We start from the raw sequence: 22516 nt of genomic DNA on the forward strand, positions 1-22516 counted from the left end.
ACTGACCACTGGCTTCTGACACCCTTGGAGGATCAGCAGTGTAGAGGCCCAACACACAGAGCAAGACTTACTTCATTAGGGCTCTGGTACCCACTGAGCCCATTCCTTGAGTGTTTCACTTGTGAAGGTGGTTAGGTGACGGTGCTTTGATGTGGTCTAAAGCTGTCCACTGGGTGTGCTGGCTCTGGGACAAGGTCAACCTCTGCCTGTGTTTTACCTGGGGCCACCTGGCATAAGCTACAGAGTTATCTACAGATTTCTGCTTTTTGTGCTGGGCTTGGACATGCCCAAGAAAAGCCAAGTTGTGAACGAAGGCTGGATGCTTCCAGTGCCAGGCCTGGGGCCACTTAATGAGAGGTATGGGGCTCTCTGAGACCAGATGCTGCCTGTTTGAGGGATGTTAGGAAAATCTGAAGCAGGATCCAAGACAGGCCAATTCCATGGTAAAGCCACTTGAATCAGTTTGGGTGGGCCTGAAGGTTGAGTGGGGCAGGGCCTCAAGGAATCACCAGGGTGGGACAAATTGTGTGAACCAGGTTGCTAGAGTCCCAGATATGGCAGTCATCAGCTACCCCAGGGAAGGGCTCACCAAAGGAACAATGGCCTTTCATAGCAAGTGTGTCCAGGAGAAAGCTGCCCCTCCAGTTCTCACCCCAGTGCTAAACAATTCAATTCTTTTCTGTATCTCTGGTGATTTTCAAGCTGCCTCCATAATGCTGGAGTTCAGAAAGAGTGGGTCCAAGTAAGTCTGTGTGTGGGCCCTTTAAGAGGAGCTGCCTGGGGCTCCTGCAGCTGCAGCCTCCCTCTGCCTCAGTTCCTGCTGGTTTTACAGCCAGAAGTGATGGGGATTCTCTTCCTGGCACTGGGACCCTGAGCTGGGGACCTGGTGTGGGATGGGGACCCCTCACTTTTCAGAGTGGACCTTCAAAGCTGAGGTGTCCCTCCTGATTTTTATCCACCACACATGGGTGTGAGACCAGCCCGTCTGCCTCCACCCCTCCTACCAGTCTCCAGATGGCTGCTTCTTTAATGTCATAGTTGTAGGACTTCCACTCAGCTTGATGTCAAGCGGTTTTGAATGATGGTCGTTCTGTAGTTTAGTTGTAATTTTGATGGAGTTGAGGGAGGAGGTGAGATGGCGTTTACCTACCCCGCCATCTTGACTGGAAGTCAGGAATTGGTTTGTTTTTCTGAAATTTCATTGTTAGTATATAGGAATGTAGTATAATTGATTTTCATAAATGAATTTTGTATCCCGTAGATTTACTGTAGTATTTGTTTATTGTTTTTCATAGATTTTGGTGGAGTCTTTAGGGTTTTCTATATAAAGAATCATGTCATCTGCAAAAAGTGACACTTTACTTCTTTTTTTCCCTATTTACATCCCTTTTATTTTGTTTCTCTTGCCTGATTGCTCTGGCTGAGACTTCCAGTACTATGTTGAACAACAGTGGTGAGAGTGGTCATCCTTGTCTGTTCCTGATCTTAGAGAAAAAGCATTTTCCACCATTGAGTATAATATTAGTTGAGCATTTGTCATATATGGCCTTTATTATGCTGAGGTACTTTCCTTCAATACCCATTTTTGGAGTGTTTTAATCATAAATGGACATTGTATCTTATCAAGTGCTTTTTCTGCTTCTTGATAAGATCATATGTTTTTTTATTATTCGTTTTGTTGATGTTGTCTATTACATTGTTTGATTTGCATATGTTGAACTATCGTTGTGCCCTGGATTGATCCCCACTTCATCTTGGTGTATTATTTTTTTAACATAATATTGTATTTGATTTGCTAGAATTTTGTTTAGGATTTTTGCATTTGTATTCATCAAAAATATTGGCTTGTAGTTTTCTTATTTTTGTGTTATCGGTGCCAGGTTTTGGTATCAAGATTATATTGTCTTCATAAAATGTGTTAGGAAGTATTGTTTCTTCCTCAATTTTTTGAAAGAGTGTGAGAAGGATAAGCATAAAACCTTTTTTGAATCTTTTGTAGAATTCAATACTGAAGACATCTGGTCTTGGACTTTAATGTTTTGGGTGGTTTTTAATGATTGTTTCAGTTTCCTCACTGTTGATTAGTCTATTTAGCTTTTCTAATTTTTCATGATTTAGTGTAGGAAGGTTATTTATTTCTAGGAACTTATCCATTTCTTCTAGGTTATTGAATTTGGTGGTATATATTCTTTAATAGTTTTCTAGTATGACTATTTTTATTTCTGTAATGTCTGTGGTAACTTCTTTTTCATTTCTGATTTTGTTTATATGTCTTCTTTTTTCCTAAGTGAGTCTAGCCAAGCGTTTGTCAATTTTATGTCTTTTCAAAGAACCAAATTTTTGTTGTACTAATTTTTGTAGTATTTTGTTCTTTATTTCAATCTAATCTGCTCTAGTTTTTATTTATTTATTTATTTATTTATTTATTTTTTATCCTCACCCGAGGACATTTTTCCATTTTTTGTTCAGGTAGAGTGGGAGGGAGAGAGAGGAACAGAGAGAGAGAGAAACATCGATGTGAAAGGAACACATCGAGTGGCTGCCACCCGCACGACCGACCAGGGCCGGGGACAAACTGCAACAGAGGTACATGCCCTCAGCGGGAACCGAACCCGGGTCTCTCAGGACCGCAGGCCGATGCTCTAACCACTGAGCCAAACCAGCCAGGGCTAATCTGCTTTAATTTTTATTAGTTACTTTCTTCTGCTGATTTTGGGCTGTTTTTATTCTTCTTTTTATAATTCCTTAGGATGTAACATTAGGGGTGGATGTGGAAGAGGGCATAGAGGGGATAAATGGTGATGGAAAAAAACAATTAAAAATATGTAATGTTAGTATGTTTACTTGAGTTTTTTTTCTTATTTCTTGTGATAGGTCTATAATAATATAAACTTCCCTGTTATTACTGCTTTCACTGCATCCCCCAAATTTTGATATGTCATATTGTCATCCTCATTTGTCTCTACATGTCTTTTCATCTCACCTTCTATTTCTTCTTTAATCCTATCATTTTAGTAGTATGTTGTTTGGTCTTCACATATGTGTGTGTTTCTTTACTTTTTATAGTTGATTTCTAATTTCAAAGCATTGTGGTCAGAGAATATGCTTAGTATGATTTTAATCTTCTCGAATTTGTTGAAGGTAGTTTTGTGTCCTAACATATGGTCCATCTTTGAGAATGTTCCATGTACATTGGAGAATAATGTATAATCTGATGTTCTGGGATGAAAGGCTCTGCAAATATTAATTATGTCTGTTTGGTTTAATGTGTCACTTAAGGCCAATATTTCTTTACTGATTTTCTGTTTGTATGATCTGTCTAGAGCTGTCCATGGAGTATTTAGGTCCCATACTGTGACTGTGCTTTTGGCAGTTTCTCCCTTTAGTTCTGTTAGTAGGTGCTTTGCATATTTTGGTGCTCCCTGATGGGGTACATGTATAGAGGTGTTATGTCTTCTTGATGTTGTGTCCTCTTTTTCATTATAAAATATCTTATTCATTTTGAGCTAGGCCCCTTAACTAAGGCGACTAGGCGACTCCAGTTTTATCGGCAATGGACCTTCCTCATATTGTACTAGAATAGGTTGACCACCCCTAGAAGTAAAGGAACTTTGCCTAAGGTTATGGTTGACCTTTGTAACAGGATGTATTTTGCATAAACTCATCCTGATGGTTTCTGAGTAACAGGAACTAAAAACCATAAGCCCAGTGACTAGTGCTTATCTTGGTTTCTGTAATAACTGCTTTTGCAACCTCTATTTTACTGGTTCCCTGAGCGGGAACCAAAAGGGGATGTGGCTTCTGTCTTTAAAAGCTGACGAGCAATGAAGCTAAACCACCAACTTACACCATACACAAGAATAAACTCACCCAAGGATATGATTTTAATGATTTTTAGAGAGAGAGAGAGAGAGAGAGAGAATCATCAATGTGAAGGACATTTACCTCCTCCACTTCTCCATTTTTGCTGTCACAAATTATCCCTGTTTATACTGTGAGTTTGTTGGTGACCGTACTTGTAGTTTTGTGACCTTTTGTTTGTTTCAGTTAGAACAACGGAGGTTTTCCGGTGGTAAATTCTCTCAGCTTCAGTATGTCAAGAAAGTCATTATTTCTCTTTTTCATATCTAAAGGATAACTTGGCTGAATATATTATTTTTGTCCAGTAATTTTTCTCTTTCAATAGTTTAAATATTTGGTTCCACTTCCTTCTAGGTTGTAGGGTTTCTGCTGAGAAGTCCTATGATTATCAAATGGGCTTTCCTCTGTAGGCTACTTCTTTTTCCCTGGCTATCTTGAGAATTCTTTCTTTGTTACTATTTTTTTGACAAATTTAATACAATGTGCCTTGGAGAAGGCCTTTCTGCATTGAGGAAATTAAGTGTTCTATAAGTTTCAATCTCTTTGGTAAAGTACTTGTTTTATTCTTCAAGTTTACTTCTGAGTTTGTTAAACTGCCAGATTTTTCTTGTATTTGAGTTTTTTCAGATCTGCAATCTTGAATTCTTATCATTTACCTCATATATTTCCATGTGTTCAGGTTTGCTTTCTGGAGATTTTTCATTTCCTTTTTGAGCTGTGTGACTACCTTGGTTATTCACGGTATTTGATGGGTTCCTTCTCTGTGCAGGCATCTATGTAGGAGTGGTGTTTCTCCAGTAGACTGCTAAAAAGCCTTTCTATTGTTTCCCAGTAGGTGGAGCAGAAGCACAAGGTTTTTAGCTCTTTAGCTTGGCTCAGGCTTCTCAGATCCCTGGGAGTGGGGAGAGACGTGGCATCTCCCTTGTGTTCTAGTGATCTTGGTCTCAGGTGGCCAACCGCTCTGGAGAATGTGGTGGGTCATGGGTTCCAAATTTGTAAAACCCCGGTGCTGTAGCCTGCATCCAGGTACTGCCACAGCTGGCAGTGCAGCTACAATGTTTGGGATGTTTGGGGGTGGGGAGAGGGGAAATTTGGCTGCTATCTTTGTCACTTTGCTCTCCCAGTAGTACTGATTGGCAGACCTCTGCAGTATCCTTTCTGTGTCTCCACCTGACCCCTGGATTAGCTGCAGAGTGTACCTGTCACTCAGAGAAAAATTGTTTCTGTAATCCTAGTTCTCAGTTTTGCAGATAGTGTGCTCTGCAACCCAAACCTCACTGCTCCAGCTTCTTCTGGGGCCTGTGGCTAGCTCTGGGAGTACGTGGAGGCAAACTGGGAGGGTGAAGTGAGGTGACCAGGCTCCGTGGATTTGTTTGATGCTGGCCCAACAGCTGTGGCTGCACCCCTGTGCTTCATCTGTGTCCTGGTCACTGAGCTCAGCTGCAGCTCCTGCTGCTCACTCCTGCTGGAATGCTCACTCCTGCTGGAATGCTCACTGAATCTTTTTGATCCTCCCAGCTGAAGGGAGCGCCAGTGGCACCCTGAACCTCTCCCCTCACTGGTGAGCCCTGCGGTGAGCTCCAGCTGTGAACACTGGACTGCAGGGCTATGTCTGTGGCCCGTCGCGGTTCGTCTTCCTCCCCACCTACCCTGTTTGCTCCTGCTTTCCTGTCTGCAGATGTTTCAATGCGCCCATCTTGCACACGAGTTGAATTATAGCTGTTCAAATGGTTGCGACTTTAACAGGAGATACCAAGGGGACCTCTCATGCCACCATTCCTGTGACATTACCTCTAGAGTCTTTATGGTCTATTAAATTTTAACTTCACTTTCTACTAGTCATAATGCTAAAATATAATATAGACTTTCATGTAGAGATTAAAGTAAAAGTGCTAAAGACACCCTTTTTTAAAAACTGAAGAATTAAGTAATAAATTTGATACTTAAATTATATTTCATGATAAAGATGTATATATTTTACAAATATAAAGTTTTTAATTCTAAAAATTATAATTGGAATACTGTATAAATATATTATACCTGGTCTTTTGGGTTTTATAATGCCTTAGAATATGACTCTTAAAAATTCACAATACAAATGATCAAACATCAAAGAGACCCTTTCCAGATAAAATTTAGTTTTGAAAACTAAACAAAAGCAAGGATATTACAAATATCTAATAATGTACACTATAAGTAATTTTTAAAATGTATTCATTTAAAACATTTTTAAGTTACAGTTGACATTCAATAATAAGTAATTTTTTGAAGTTGATACTTTTTTACTGTATTTTATTGAGATATGATTGGCATATAACATTGCATTATTTTTTTGGTGTAGAACACAATGATTCAATACATGTATGTATTGTGAAGTGATCACCACAATAAGTTTAGTTAACATTCATCACCATCCATAGATAAACATTTTCTTTGATGAGAACACTTACGATGTACTCACTTCACAAATTTCAAATATATAATACAGTATTGTAATCACATTCACAGAACTTATTTATCTTATTACTGGAAGTTTGTATCTATTAAGCACCTTCATTTACTTTGCTAACCTACTACCCCATCCCTACTCCCATCGCTGGCAACTATCAATCTGTTCTTTGTATCTATGAGTTTGGTATTATTAAATTCCACGCATATATGTGATAGCATACATTATTTCCATTATATGTCTGTCTTATTTTACTTAGTATAATGCTGTCAAGGTCCATCCATGTTGTTACAAATGGTAGGATTTCCTTCATTTCTAAATCTGTTCATGGACACTTACATTGGCTTTCTGTGTCTTGGTCACTGGAAACAAGCTGCAATGATCATGGGGGTGCAGATACCCAATTAAGATAGTGATTTTGTTTCCTTTGTTTAAATACCAAGAGCTGCATTGCTGGATCATAGGTAGTCTATTAATTTTTTGAGAAATCTTCATACTGTTTTCCATAGTGAGTGTTCTCGTTTACATTCCTACCAACAGTGTACAAGGGTTCTCTTTTTCCATATCTTTGCCAACGCTTATTTTTCTTGCCCTTTTTAAAAATTTTCATAAGATGTTTATTAGAGCTGGGGACAGCGATACAAGAAAGGGCTGGGAAATGAGCCTTGGCTGGTCTGCTTTGGCTCACTAAGAAGTCAGAGAAAAGAGGGCCTTGAAGACAGGGCCAAGAGGGTGGCCTGGGATGAACTGCAGCTGCCCTGGTTTCAAGCACCCTGGGGTTCCTTAGAGTTTGGAGATGTATGCCTGTGGGGGAAAAATGGGGGTGGGATGATGCAGCCTTGCTCCTCGGGGAAGGAGCACACTGGGAACTTTGTTCTGAGGGGTTTTAAAGGCTAGGAATTTACTCCCTATGTTTTCTTCTGAGAGTTTTATGGTTTCAGGTCATATATTCAAATATTTAATGTATTTTTTTCCTTTATTGATTTTAGAGAGAGAGGAAGCGAGAAGGAGAGATAGAAACATGGTTAAGAAAGAATATCGACTGGCTGCCTCCTGCATACCCCCCACTGGGAATCAGGTCCACAATCTGGGCTTGTGCCCTGACCAGTAATCATCCAGTGACCTCTTGGTGCATGGGTTGATGCTCAACCACTAAGCCACACCGACTGGGCTATTTAATGTATTTTATATTTATTTATTTATTTATTCTCACCCGAGGACATTTTTTGATATTTTGTTCAGATAGAGTGGGAGGGGCAGAGAGAGAGAGAGAGAGAAACATCGATGTGAAAGGGACACGTCGAGTGGTTGCCACCCGCACAACCCAAACAGGGCCGGGGACAAACTGCAACCGAAGTACGTACCCTTAGCAGTAACCAAACCCGGGTCTCTCCAGACTGCAGGCTGACGCTCTAACTGCTGAGCCAAACTGGCCATGGCTATTTAATGTATTTTAAATAAATTTTTGTGTGTGGTGTAAGACAGTGGTCCGGTTTTATTCTTTTGTATGTGATAATCCAGTTTTCCTAATACCTTTTATTGAAGAAACTTATCCTTTTCAATTGTATATTCTTGCTCTTTATCATAAATAAAATGAATTATATCTGTATGTGTTTATTTCTGGGCTCTCTATTCTGTTTCATTAATATATGTGTCCGTTGTTATGTCAATACCATACTGCTTAGGTTACTCTAGCTTTGTAATATAGTTTAATATCAGAACGTGTGAGGCTGCCAGCTTTGTTCTTCTTTCTCAAAATTGTTTTGGCTACTGCTACCTTTGTGGTTCCACACAATTTTAGAACTTCTCTTTCAGTGAAAACTACCATTATAATTTTGATAAGGATTGCATTAAATCTGTAAATTGCTTTGTTTAGACATTCAACGATATTGAACAATATTAATTTGTCCAACCATGAGAAAATTTTTCCTTGTGTGTGTGTGTGTCTGTGTGTTTTCTTCAATTTATTTTATCAATGTCTTACAGTTTTCATTGTATAGGTCTTCCTCCTTCTTGGTTAAATTAATTGCTAGGTATTTTATTCTTGTTGAGGCAATTATAAATGGGGTTGTTTTCTTTCTTTCTTTCTTTTTTTTAAATCCTCATCCAATGATATGTTTTTATTTATTTATTTATTTATTTAGAGAGAGAGGAAGGAAGAGAGAGAAACATTGATGTGAGAGAAAAACATCGATCGGATGCCTCCCACACATGCCCTGACAGGATATCAAACGCACAACCGAGGTATGTGCCCTGTCCTGGAATCCAGCCCACAAACGTTTCGTGTAAAGAATGATGCTCCAATGAACTAAGCCACCTGGTGGGGAGGAGGGGCAGTGTGAGGGGGATTGTTTTCTTAACTTCTCTTTCTGATAGTTCATCATTAATGTATAAGAACACAACTGATTTTTTATATATTTATTTTGTAACTTGCAACTATACTGAATTTGTTTATTAGTTCTAATAGTTTATTGGAGGAGTCTTTAAGGCTTTCTATATAATACCATGTCATCTACCAATAGATTTTTACTTCTATCTTTTTTATTTAAATACCTTTTATTTTTCTTGCCTAATTGCTCTAGCTTGGACTTCAGTAAAATGTTAAATAAAAGTGACTAATGTGCATACTTGTCTTATTCCTAATCATAAAAATACAAAAAGCTTTCAGTTTTTCATCATTGAGTATGATGTTAACTGTGGGCTTGTCAATAATGACAAGTTTTTATTATGTTGAGGTACATTCCCTCTATACCCAGTTTGTTGAAGTTGTTTATTATGAACGGATGTTAAATTTTGTAAAATATTTCTTTGCACCTATTGTGATAAAATGATTGTTATCCTTCATGTTATTGGTCATGAATTAATTTGCAGATGTTGAAACATCCCTGCATCCCTGGAATAAATCCCACTAAATCACAGTGTATGATTCTTTTAATGTATTGTCAAAATTCATTTGCTTATATTGAGGATTTTTTTTTTTTAAATCCTCACCCAAGGACATTTTGGCATTCATCTTCAGAAAGAGTGGAAGAGAGAGGGAGGAAGAGAGAGAGAAGAACATCAATGTGAGAGAGATACATCGACTGGCTGCCACCCACACAACCCCAACTGGGGCTGGAGACAAACTGCAACCAAGGTATGTGCCCTTATCAGGAATTGAACTGGGGTCTCTCTGGTCCATGGGCCAATGCTCTAACCACTGAGAAAAACAGGCAAGGGCATATTGAGGATTTTTATACCTATACTTTTCAGGGATATTATACTGTTTATTTTCTTGGAGAATCTTTTTCTGATTTCAGTATTAAAGGAATGCTGGCCTCATTAAATGAGATTCAAAGTGTTCTCTTTTATTTTTAGAATACTTTGAGAAAGATGGGCATTCATTCATCTTTTTAAAAATTATTTTTATTAATTTGTTTTTGTTATAGATGTTTCTCCTGTTTCCCCTATTGAAACCCTCCTCCCCATCCCCCCTGCCCCATCCTCAGTTTTTCTGTCTATGTCCATTGGTTATGCCTACATGCATATAAGTTCTGTGCTTTATCTCTTCCCCCTCAACATCCCCTCTTCTGAAGTTTGTCAGTCTGTATTCTACCTCTATGCCTCTGGGTCAATTTTGAACAACACTTTGTTTAGTTCATTGCATTCTATAAATAAGTGAGATCATGTGATATTTGTCTTTCTCTGCTTGGCTTGTTTTGCTTAGCATAATACTCTCCAGGTCCCTCCGTGTCATCTCAAAAGATAAGAGATCTTTCTTTCTTACAGCTGCATAGTATTCCATTGTGTATATGTACCATGCTTTTTAATCCACTCATCTACTGACGGACACTTGGGTTGTTTCCAGATCTTAGCTATTGTAAATAGTGCTGCAATAGTACTATGAACATAGGGGTACATATATACTTTCTAATTGGTATTTCAGGCTTCTTGGGGTATATTCCTAGAAGTGGAATCACTGGTTCAAATGGAAGTTCAATTTTTAACTTTTTGAGGTATCACCATAGTGTTTTCCATAGTGGCTGCACCAGTCTGCATTCCCACCAGCAGTGTACTAGAGTCCCTTTTTCTCCACACCCTCGCCAGCACTTGTTTGATGATTTGTTGATGCTGGCCATTCTGACAGGTTTGAAATGATACCTCATAGTTGTTTTAATTTGCATCTCTGATGATTAGTGATGTTGAGCATTTTTTCATATGTCTCTTAGCCATTTGTATGTTCTCTTTGGTGAGGTGTCTATTTAGGTCCTCTGCCCATTTTTTAAATTGGGTTTTTTGTCTTCCTTTTGTTGAGTTGTATGAGTATTCTATATATTTTGGAAATTAATCCCTTATCTAATGCATCATTGGCAATTATGGTCTCCATGTGATGGGATCCCCTTTCATTTTGATGATTTTTTCTTTTGCTGTGCAGCAGCTTTTTAGTTTGATGTAATCCATGTATTCTTTTTTTTCTTTGTTTCTTTCGCCTTAGGTGTGGTATCAGTGAAAATTGTGCTGCATATGATGTCTGAAATTTTGTTGCCCACATTTTCTTCTAGAATTTTTATGGATTCACAAGTTACATTTAAGTCTTTTATCCATTTTGAGTTTATTCCTGTGTATGGTGTAAGTTGGTGGTCTAGCTTTCTTTTTTCACAAGTAGCTGTCCAATTTTCCCAACACCATTTGTTGAAGAGACTGTCTTGACTCCACTGTATGCCCTTGCCACCTTTGTCAAATATTAATTGAGCATTGTGTCTTGGGTCAATTTCTGGGTTCTCTGTTCTGTTCCATTGATCTATCTGTTTGTTCTTGTACCAGTACCAGACTGTTTTGATTACAGTAGCTTTGTAGTATAACCTGAAATTTGGTAATGTGATCCCTCCTACTTTGTAGTTCTCTCTTTTTTTTTTTATCCTCACCGGAGGACATTTTTCCATTTTTTGTACAGATAGAGTGGGAGGGAGAGAGAGGAAGAGAGAGAGAGAGAGAAACATCGACGTGAAAGGGACACATCGAGTGGCTTCCACCCACATGACCAACCAGGGCTGGGGACAAACTGCAACCGAGGTACATGTCCTTAGCGGGAATCAAACCTGGGTCTCTCCAGACCGCAGGCCAATGCTCTAACCACTGAGCCAAACCGGCCAGGGCTGTAGTTCATTTTCAAGATTTCTGTGGCTATTTGGGGTCTTTTTTGGTTCCACATAAACTTTTGAAATGTTTGACCTAGTTCTGTGAAATATGTCATTGGTATTTTGATGGGGATTGCATTGAATCTATAATTGCTTTGGGTAATATGGACATTTTAATGATGTTAATTTTTCCAACCCATGAACAAGGCATATGCTTCCACTTTTTTATATCTTCCTCTATTTCTTTTTTCAATGACCTGTAGTTTTCTGTGAATAGGCCCTTTACTTCTTTGGTTATGATGAATTCTTAAGAACTAGAGGAGAGCCAAGGAGGAGTTTTATGTGTGATCTTACAAGCTAGACATGCAGATTAAAGAACTGCAAGCAGTTCTGAAACAAATTCTTGAAACTGTCTCAAAGGTTTATGAGGCCCATTGTGGTTCCACTATAGAGTAAACAAACCATAAAACTTAAAGATTAGATAACAGCATTTGAACTAGTCAATGCTTGATTAGCATTATTTGTGTGCATATAGTTAGAGTTAGATATTAACATAGAGTTAGCCATTGTTGCCAAGCACTGCTTGTGGGCATGTAGATAAAGGTTAGATATTAACATAAAGATAATCTCCATTTGCTAAGTATTGTTTGTGCTCATGTAGTTACTCACATACTTAATTGCAAATGTAATTATTAAACATTGTAATAAAAGCCATTGTGAGCATGAGATCAATGTCATATGCCAGAGAGAGAGCTGTAGCCCTCCTTTCATTTTAAATACATCTTGCCTGTTGATGCTTTCTTCGCGTCTGTGATCATTTTGAATGCAACAGGTTAAGTTAATACCAGGTATCTTAATTTTTTTTTTTGCTGTGATGCCAAATGGTATTGTATTTTTATTTTCTCTTTCTGTGAGTTCATCATTGGTGTATAAGAATGCCATTGCTTTCTTGACATTAATTTTGTATCCTGCTACTTTGCAAATTCATTCATTAACTCTAGTAGATTTTTGATGGAGTCTTTAGGGTTTTCTATGCACAATATCATGTCATCTGCAAATAATGACAATTTCACTTCCTTCTTTTCATTTTGGATCCCTTTTATTTTTTCTTCATGTTTGATTGCTGTGGCTAAGACTTCCAGTACTATGTTGAATAAGAGTGGTGAAAGTGGGCATTTGGTTTTGTTCCCATTCTTAAGGGGAATGCTTTTAGTTTTTACCCATTGAGTATAATGTTGGCTGTAGGTTTTTCATATATGGCTTTTATTATGTTGAGATATGATCCCTCTATTGCCACATTGCTGATCATTTTTATCAGAAATGGGTGCTGGATTTTGTTGAATGCTTTTTCAGCATCTATTGATATGATCATATGGTTTTTATCTTTTATTTTGTTTATGTGGTATAACACATTTATTGATTTGTGAATACTGTACCATACCTGAATCCCTGGGATGAATCCACTTGGTCATGATGAATAATTTTTTTGATGTATTACAAATCCAACTTGCTAATATTTTGTTAAGGATTTTGGCATCTGTGTTCATCAGGAATATTGGACTGTAGTTTTCTTTCTTTGTAGGGTCTTTATCCAGTTTTGGAATTAGGATTATGCTGGCCCCATACAATGAGTTGGGAAGTGTTCCATCTTCTTGGATTTTTTGGAATAGTTTGAGGAGAATGGGTATTAGATCTTTGAATGTTCAGTAAAACTCCCCCATGAAGCCATCTGGGCCTGGGCTTTTGTTTGCTGGGAGTTTCTTAATTACATCTTCAATTTCCTTAGTTGTTATTGATCTGTTCAAGTTTTCTATCTCTTCCTGGTTCAGTTTTAGGAGGGTGTGTGTTTCTAGAAATTTGTCCATATCTCCTAGATGTTCAACTTCTTGGCATAAAATTGGCATAGTATGTTTTGATGATCCTTTGTATTTCTGTGGTGTCAGTTGTTACTTCTCTTTTGTTTCTGATTTTGTTTATTTGGTTTCTCTCTTTTTGATTTTTGGTGAGTCTGTCTAAAGGTCCATCAACCTTGTTTATCTTTTAAAAAAACCAGCTTTTTGTTTCATTGATCTTTTGAATTAATTTTTTTTTTTTTTTTTTGGTCTCTATGTCATTTATTTCTGTTCTGACCTTTACTATTTCCTTCCTCCTACTAGCTCTGGGTGTTTCTTTTTGTTTACCTTCTAATTCTTTAAATTGTAGGGTTAGAAATTCAATTAGAAATTTTTCTTGTTTCTTGAGGTAGGCCTGTAGTGCTATGAACTTCCCTCTCAGAATTGCTTTAGAGAAAGCATTCCACAGATTTTATTTGGTTGTGTGTTCGTTTTCATGAAGTTTTTAATTTTTTCCTTGATCTTGTTAGTAACCCATTCTTTGTTTAATAACATGCTATTTAGCCTCCAAGAGTTTTAATGTTTTTGTGTGTTTTTATTGTAATTGAGTTCTAGTTTCATGCCACTGTGATCTGAGAAGATGCTTGATATGATTTCAATCTTCTTGAATTTGTAGAGACTTGCTTTGTGTCCTAACATGTGGTCTATCTTTGAGAATGTCCCACGTGCACTTGAGAAGAATGTATATTTTGCAGTGTTGTGGTGAAATGCTCTGGGAAAAAAAATGAAGTCCAACTGATCTAGTTTGTCTGGTAAGGACTCTCTGTCTTGTTAATTTAAAAGATCTATCCAGTGGTGTCAGTGGCATGTTAAAGTCTCCCACTATGATCGTATTGCTATTGATCTCTCCCTTGAAGTTCTCTAGAAGTTTTTTAATATATTTTGGTGCTCCCATATTTGGTGTGTATATGTTTAGCAGTGTTATATCCTCTTGTTGGACTTATCCTTTTAATATTATATAGTGACTTTCTCTGTCTCTTATTATGGCCCTTGTTTTGAAGTCTATCTTTTCAGATATGAGTATTGCTACACCAGCTTTTTTTCCATTTCCATTTGCTTGGAAAATTTTTTTCAATCCTTTTATTTTCATCCTGTGTGAGTCTTTTGTTGTGAAGTGGGTATTTTGTAGACAGCATATATATGGGTTGTGTTTTTTTATTCAATCAGCCCTATGTCTTTTGATTGCAGCATTTAAGCATTTACATTTAAGGTTATTATTGATAGATAGTTATTGGTTGCCATTTTAATTTTTGCCTGTGTTCCCCTCTCTCTTTCTCTCCCCCCCTGTTTATTCTTCTTCTTACAACAGTCCCTTCAGCATTTCTTGCAGTGCTGGTTTGGTGGTGGTAAATTCCTTTAGCTTTTTATTATCCATGAACCTCTTTACTTCTCCTTCAGTTTTGAATGATAGCCTTGCTGGATAGAGTAGTCTTGGATTCAGACCCTTGCCTATCATTACTTTGTACACTTCCTGCCACTCCCTTCTGGCCTGCAGCATTTTTATTGATAAATCAGCTTACAGTCTAATGGGAGCTCCCGTGTAGGTAACTTTCTGTCTCTCTCTTGCTTCCTTTAAGATTTTTTCTTTGTCTTTAATGTTTGCCATTTATATTATGATGTCTCTAGCTGTGGGTTTTCTGGGGTTCATCTTGCTTGGAACTCTCTGTGTTTCCTGGACTTGTGTGACTTTTTCCTTCACCAGTTTAGGAGCGTTTTCTGTCATTATTTCTTCAAACAGGTTCTCTGTTCCTTTCTCTGATTCTTCTCCTTCTGGTATCCCTATAATGCAAATGTTGTTACATTTTGTTTTGTCCCACAGCTCCCTTAAACTCTCCTCCTGCTTTTTAAACTTTTTTTAATTTGCTGCTGTATTTGGGTGTTTTTCTCTACCTTGTCTTCTAAGTCGCTAATTTGGTCTTTAGCTTCTTCTCATCTACTAATGAACCCTTCTAAGATATTTTTCATAACAGCTATATTATTCTATATTTCCTCTTGATTTTTATGGATAGCTTCTACCTCTTTTTTTAAGCTGAAGTAGGTCCCAGTGAGCTCTTCATAATTCTTATTAAGTTGCTTGTAGTTCTCACAAAATTGTTTGAGCACCCTTAAAATCATTTCTTTGAATTCTTTATCTGACAGGTTGCTTTCTTTTATTTTTTGTAGTTCTTTTCCTAGTGATTCCTCTTTTTCTTTTCTTTGTGTGTTGTTTCTTTGTCTCCTCATTTTAGCCATCTAATAACTCAAGTCCCAGTGAGGGATGTTTGGATGTGTAGGCAGCTCACTGTATATCAAATAAGGCTATTGTGCCTCCCTATTCTGTTGCGTGTCGCCTCTTGCCTGCTGTGGATCCTAAAGGATTGACTACTGGGGTCTGGTATGGCGTGTCCTGGTAGGTGCTGCTGCTGAATTGTGTGGGCCCCTCTAACGCTGTGTTTCACACTGGTAGCTGATGCCACCTGTAGCTGTATATGTCAGGCCCTGCTGGAGCTGCACCCCCTGCCTTCACCTTGGGTGGCTGGGTCACACAGGCCCATCTGGGGCCCTGGCTCTGCACTGCTCTTGTGGTCCACTGGGTCACACAGTTCTCTCTAGATCCCCGGCTTCCCACTGCTCTTGTGGGTCATTATGTTGCACAGGCCCCAGTGGAGCCCCAGGTTCTGCTGCTGGTGGCTGGAGAGTGCTGCTGCCCCGTGGGGCTCAGCTCCTGCTCAGCCTTTGCTATAGTTTTTGGGGATGGTTCTTTGCTGCTGGTCTGTGCTTCTGTTGCCTGGGGATGGATGTCTGCTCCCCAGCCTCTGTTGCTGGGGGTATATCTCGACTCTGATTGGGCTGCTAGTGTGGTGGGTGGTGCTGGGCTCCCGGCCATTTGTGGTTTCTGCATCCAGCACCTTGACAGCTCCACTACTATGCACTGGTCTGTGTTGACACAGGGTGTCCACTGGTCTGATGGTGCCAGGTGCACTCGTGGGCTCAGGTTGCTGGGCCCTAGCCACTCCCACTTCCTTCTCCCAGGGAAGACCTGGGATCTTCCAAAATGGTGGGCCTTCCCCTGGCACAAGGAGAAGAGCCCTTAAGAGCTGCTTGCCATGGTAGCAGGCTGCTCCAGCCCACAGAACAAGCACCTTCTGCTCCACCTCTCTGCACTGCACGAGTTTGGTCGTCCACCTTTATGTCTGCTCACACTCTCTCACACACTAGCTCACTCTCTCATGAACTCACCCTCCCTCCGGTCCTGCCCGCCACCAACTTTTTCACAAATCCCATTCATTCATCTTTACATGTTTGGCATAATATACAAGTGAAGTGATCTGGTTCTGGACTTTTGTTTGTTGAGAGGTTTTTGATTACCAATTCGTTGTCCTTATTTGAAATTTATTATGACCTATTTTTTTTTCATAACATATGATGTTTCCTCGAGAATGTTCCATATGTTTGAGAAGAATGTGTATTGTGTTTGTTTTGAATGAAATGTTCTTTAACTGCCTTTTAAGTTCATCTTATCTAAAGTGTAATTTAAGTCCATTTCCTTCTTGATTTTCTCGGGAGTTTCTATCTATTGATGAAAATTAAAGTCTCCTACAATTATTGAATATGTATCTTTCTTTCTTTTTGTCTGTCAATGTTTCTTTTATTTATTTAGGAGCTCCTATGTTGGGTGCACAAATATTTGCAAATATTATATCCTCTTTATTGATTGATTCCTTCATCATTATATCATTACCTTGTCTCTTAGTATGGTCTTTGCCTTAAATTCTATTTTGCCTGATATAAGTATAGCTATCCCAGCTTTCTTTGGTTTCTGTTTGCTTAGAATACATATTTTTTCATACCTCTAACTTTCAGTTGTTAAAGCTGCAGTGAGTCTCTTCTGGGCAGCATACATTTGCACCTTGTTTTTTATCCGTTTAGCCACTCTAGGTTTATTTTGGGGGAGGTATTTAGTATTTAAATTTAAGTAACTCTTGATGCGTAGGGTTTTACTCCTGTTATTTTTTTTTCATGGCTGTTTTGTAATTTCTCTTTGTCTCTTTTTTTGTGCTTTGCTAATTGTCCTTAATGGCATACCTACATTCCTTTCTTTTTGTTTTGTACATCTACTATATGTTTCAGCTTTTTTGTCACCATAAGGCTTACATAAAACATCTTATACTCACAACAGTCTGTTTTAAGTTGAAAATAAGTTTGAATACATTCTAGAGATCTATATTTTTCTTTCTCCTCAAACATGTTTTGTGCTTTCAATATCAAAATTTACATCTTTTAACCTTCTATATCCATTGACAAATCATTGTGGTGTAGTTATTTTTTTTATTACTTTTTCTGTTGTTTTAACCTTCATACTACATTTAGAAGGGATTAACTTACCACCATTGCAACTTTAGATTGTTCCTAATTTAACTATATATTTACCTTTGTCAGTTAGATTGATACTGTTGTGTGTTTTCCTGTTGCTAATTAGAGTCCTTTCATTTCTTGTGAGACTGGTGTAGTGGTGATAAACTTTTTCAGCTTTTGCTTGTATGGAAAACCACTTATCTCTCATTTATGAAAGATACCTTTGCCCTGTGGAATATTTTTGGTTGGCTGTTTCTTTTTCTTTCAGAACTCTAAATATATCATCTCACCCCCTTTCGGGCTGCAAAGTTTCTGCTGAAAAATATGCTCATGATTATATGGGAGGTCCCTTGTAGGCAACAATTGTTTTTCTTTTGCTGCTTTTTAGATCCTCTCCTTGTCTTTAATTTTTGGCAATTTAATTATAATGTGCCTTGGTGTGGGTCTCTTTGAATTGATCTTCCTGAAATTCTCTGCGTCTTAGATCTAGATGTATTGTGTCTTTCTCCATGTTATGGAAGCTTTTAGCCATTATTCTTCAGATACAATTTCTGACTCTTTATCTTCCTCTTCTCTTTCTCAGATCCCTATAATGCAAATGTTGATCTGTTGGTGGAGGTAATTAAAAGTCAGACTGCTGGTTGTCTAACAAGATAGACCCAGATTGTAAGAGTTCCTTGCCCCTACTCTGTCCTTGAAATGTAAGCTCTACCTACTGTTCCCATGGTGGGAGCTATTTCAAGGACATAACCTTGAGAGCATAAGGTACTTATGAGCAAATGGTTGAGACCATTTGGATGGTATACATGACTGAACTGAGTTAAGATCTCTATATAAATTTTTAAGAGTGTGGCAAAAAATGAGGAGATCTACTCATCTTTTGGGAACAAAGACAAATCTCCTAAGCAAGATCTCTTGTTTATTAAACCTGCCACCTCCCAACCTGTTGTCTCCTGCTTCTTCAGCCTCTCCTTGCCCTCTGAGTAAGGGGCCAGTTTGCTAACCAACATGATCCACTTGATGTTATCCCATAAGACCTTATGTTAACTTCATTTTTTTTATGCTCTTATGATTGGATAAATTCCACCACCCTGTCTTAAAATTCTTTTTTGTTTTTCTGCTTCATTTTTTCTGACGTTGAATCCCTCTATTGAAATGTTCAGTAAGTTCCTATATTCTTCAGTTATTTGTGTTTGACACTGTCTTTTACTTTCTATCCCTTGTTTAAATGTTCACTTTGTTCATGCATAGTTCTCCTGGTCTCAATGAGTATCTTTACGACCCTTCTTTTGAACTCTTTATCAGGTAAGTCACTCATCTCTGTTCCATTAAGGTCTTTTCTGAGTTTTTATCTTTTTTGAAAAAATAGAATCCTTTTGTTTTCATTTTCCTTGCCTCTCTGTGTTGGTTTCTATGAATTAGATAAAACAGCCACCTCTCCCAGTGTTAAAGAAGTATGTTTTGTAGTAGACAAAACCTCCCATTCAACTCTGCCCTAGCTCTTAATTGTCTCTCAGATCTTTGTGATTGTCCAAGCAGTCTTCTTATTATTAGTGGCTCCTAGTAGTTCAGAGAGTGCCAAAACCTTTGAGTCTCCCAAAGAGTAGGATCTCAGTCAATGCCTAGATGCAGGCTGATTGGAAGACAGACTTTAAGGTTACAACTGTTATTCATTTATTTATATTTTGGTTAATTCTCACTCAAGAATATTTTTTCATTGAATTTTTAGATAGAATGTAAGGGAAGGAGGGGGAGAGAGAGAGAGAGAGAGAGAGAGAGAGAGAGAGAGAGAGATAAACATCTGTGTGAGAGAGACACATTAACTGGTTGCCTCCTGCATGACCCTGACTGGGGCAGGGGATCGAACCTACAACACTTTGGTCCACAGGCCGATGCTCTAACCACTAAAACAGACCAGCCAGGGCTCAAGTAACAACTTTTAAAGTCTGCAAACATACTTCTTTTAGGGGAAGACTGGGCAATGAGCATTTCTCTTCTATTTGAACTGTAGGGAGGGATGGGCAGTTAAGAACTATTTCTTTGCATGCCACCTTCTCTTTGAATCCATGAACACAAGCCTGCTGGCTATCAGAGCCAGGCTATCAATGAATGTGTCTCCTGAATGGCAGCCACAAGCTCCTTTTGGGGGACACCAGTGACCTGTGGTGAGACAGAGGGAGAGCATAAAGTTGGCTTCTGTTGGCCTCTCTGATCTCTGGAGAGTATTGTAGTTGGCCCCTAGATATGTGTTAAATTAGAAGCCTGTGCCCCCAAATTTAAAAATATATGCTTTCAATGGGGAAAAAAGGGGGACATCTGTAATACTTTCAACAATAAAAAAAATGCTTTTTTAAGGCAAATATGCTGCCTTCAGAGAAAGACTTGTTATAGAATAGTAAGAAGCTAGAAAAATTCCAGGACAAGGAGAATATGGAAACTGAGACAGATAGTTAAACAGCAGTGTGCAGCCACCTAGTAAACCCTACCTTCCCCAAACCAAGGACACTTAAGAGCAAATGGTTTCTACTTCTCCTCTCCAACCAGACGGTAAATAAATAGCTTAAATCACCCCATTCAGGGAGACAGATAACAGAAATCCAATTAGTGCCATTGGCCAACCACTCCCAAGGGTAGACAAATTAAGGGAATAAATCTCACTTGGGTACATCAGCATAAAGCTGATGAATATTCTATTGATCCTCCCCTAAGACCTCTCCTAAATACCCAGCCTTTAAAACCCCTCAAAATAAAGACCCAGCACACTCTCCTTCCCAGGAGTACACCTGAGCTCCCCACTTTCTCCCCCCACAGGCATGCATCTCCTAAATTCTAAGGGACCTCGCGAGACTTACAACCAGGGGAGAAATGGGCAGCAGCAGCTTATCCCAGGCTATCACCCCTGAAACTGTCCTCAAGCCCCCCTTTCCTCTGACTTCCCAGTGAGCCAAAGCAACTCAGCCTAGGCTCTCCTGGGCACACTCCCTTCAGGGAGCACACCCATGCCATTCTCTTCCACCTCCCCTTCCCCCACAAGCACATATCTCTTAAACTCCGAGGGACCCCACAAGGCTGCAACCAGGAGAGCAATGGGCAGCAGCAGCTCATCCCAGGCTAACCCCCTGAGCCTATCTCTAAGGCCTCCTTTTCTCTGACTTCTCCACGGACCAAAGCAGCTCAGTCTAGGCTCTCCCATCGCTTCTTCTTGGCTATGCCCTTCCTTGTTTCATTGTCCTGAGTATGTTTTTGCTGCAGTCAATAAATTTTTGCTTGTTTTCTACATTTTGTCCTTGATCAAAATCTTTTCTTCAAGAAGACAAGCACTGAGGTCTCCCCATATTGCTGATAACAGACTGGCCTGTGTAAATCTGTAGCTTCTGTGCTGGACTCTGGGGGTTTAGCCATGTAAGTCACATGAGGCCTTTACTAACTGTCTTTGAGTTTTTGATAGCATTGTGAGTCATGAACACATGCCCTCTTGGCTTTCAAAGCTGGATGTTTTGGCAGCCCATCCTGCAGGCAGAAATCTTAAAAGTTGGGGCACCATACATGACATTCAAACCTTTGCTCCTCAGGGAGAAGCTGGGAGTTCTGAGTTCCCTCCTTGTGAGTCATTTTGCCAGAGGTGGAGCTTATGATGATATAGCGATACAGCCATTCCGATCTCTTTCAATATAAGTTTTCTCTCATTGGTCCAGTGTGTAGGAGTCACACAGCTAGTTTCCGGATTTCTCGCAGAGCAAATTGTTCTGTATGTAGCTGTAGATTCATTGTCCATGGGAGGAGATGTGTTTAGAAGCCTGCTGCCATCACCATCTTGAACTGGACCATTATAAGTAGTTTAAGTGCAATAGGTGGTAATTGTATATTTTAATCAAATCCATTACTCTGCTAGTACAATTCATATTCTAAATCTATAAATAGAAAATAACTGTGCAGAGAGATGAAGATGGATTCAACAGGTAGGTATATTCTAAAACTTAGCACTTTATTTGCAACTTCTTATATTTAGAAGGAAGACAGTATAGTCAATGAAACTACCCGGTTCCTTTTTCTCTGCCGGTGGTCCTGAAACATCCAGTGGCTTCTAAGTTTATTTTTAGACTTGGTGAGCACCGGAAACATCTTGTAGAGTCAAAAGTGCCATGCACAATGATGAGGAGTGCTGTTCTAGGAAGCTAGGCCACTGGACCTGCTGGTCAGCACAGTCCAACATTGTAGTGTTGCGTAATCTGAGCTGGTAACTCAGTCTGTGGAACAAGGTTTTACAGGGCTCATCTAAACTTCCAAGAGAAACTGTGGAAAGGAATATGATTTTCCAAAACATACCCCACCACTAACAAAGTTCACTTGCTTTGGAAATGGACTAAGGTGATATGAACTATCGCATGTGGTTCTGTGTCACTATCAAGGTTATCACAAGCTGGGGATAAAATAGCTACAGTGATACAAGTCAGATAAAGTAATAGAATCACTAAAGTGATTTAACTAAGGTGATTTCTAGAGTGAAGGGGGAACAAAGATAAGGTTTGGCTATTCTTCTAAATTAGATTCAGTATCATGAGGGAAGATGCCCACAGAAATAGTATTTTACCACTTGACTCCTAATTTCTAGAAAAAAGCTGATGATAATCTTTATTTTACTATCAGGAAGAGAGACATTTATAAATAATGAGGCTTAAACAATGCATCTGCAAAAGTTGTTATATTTGTGGTTGTTGATGTGCCTTTATCTGCATAAAAGTCTTCTCTCTATAGAAATATGATAACAGGATAAATACATACCTTCCAGAAGATCAATTTGCTGATGAATCCTTATCTCATCCATCTATTATAGTAAAAAATTCAGCTATAAGTATATATTA

General features: G+C 38.8%; 1 protein-coding gene across 1 annotated transcript in view; it reads right to left on the reverse strand.

Annotated features, from left to right (window-relative positions):
- LOC118617041 (phospholipid scramblase 2-like) overlaps nucleotides 1-22516 on the reverse strand; it is a 57984-nt gene that overhangs the window by 31242 nt on the left and 4226 nt on the right. Inside the window, exon 3 of the mRNA XM_036242531.1 lies at nucleotides 22437-22479. Within this exon, the coding sequence (XP_036098424.1) occupies nucleotides 22437-22479 (43 nt within the window). The remainder of the gene's footprint in view (nucleotides 1-22436; nucleotides 22480-22516) is intronic.

The sequence above is a fragment of the Molossus molossus genome, unplaced genomic scaffold (assembly GCF_014108415.1).
Source record: "Molossus molossus isolate mMolMol1 unplaced genomic scaffold, mMolMol1.p scaffold_m16_p_5, whole genome shotgun sequence".
In the NCBI taxonomy this organism is placed as follows: Eukaryota; Metazoa; Chordata; class Mammalia; order Chiroptera; family Molossidae; genus Molossus; species Molossus molossus.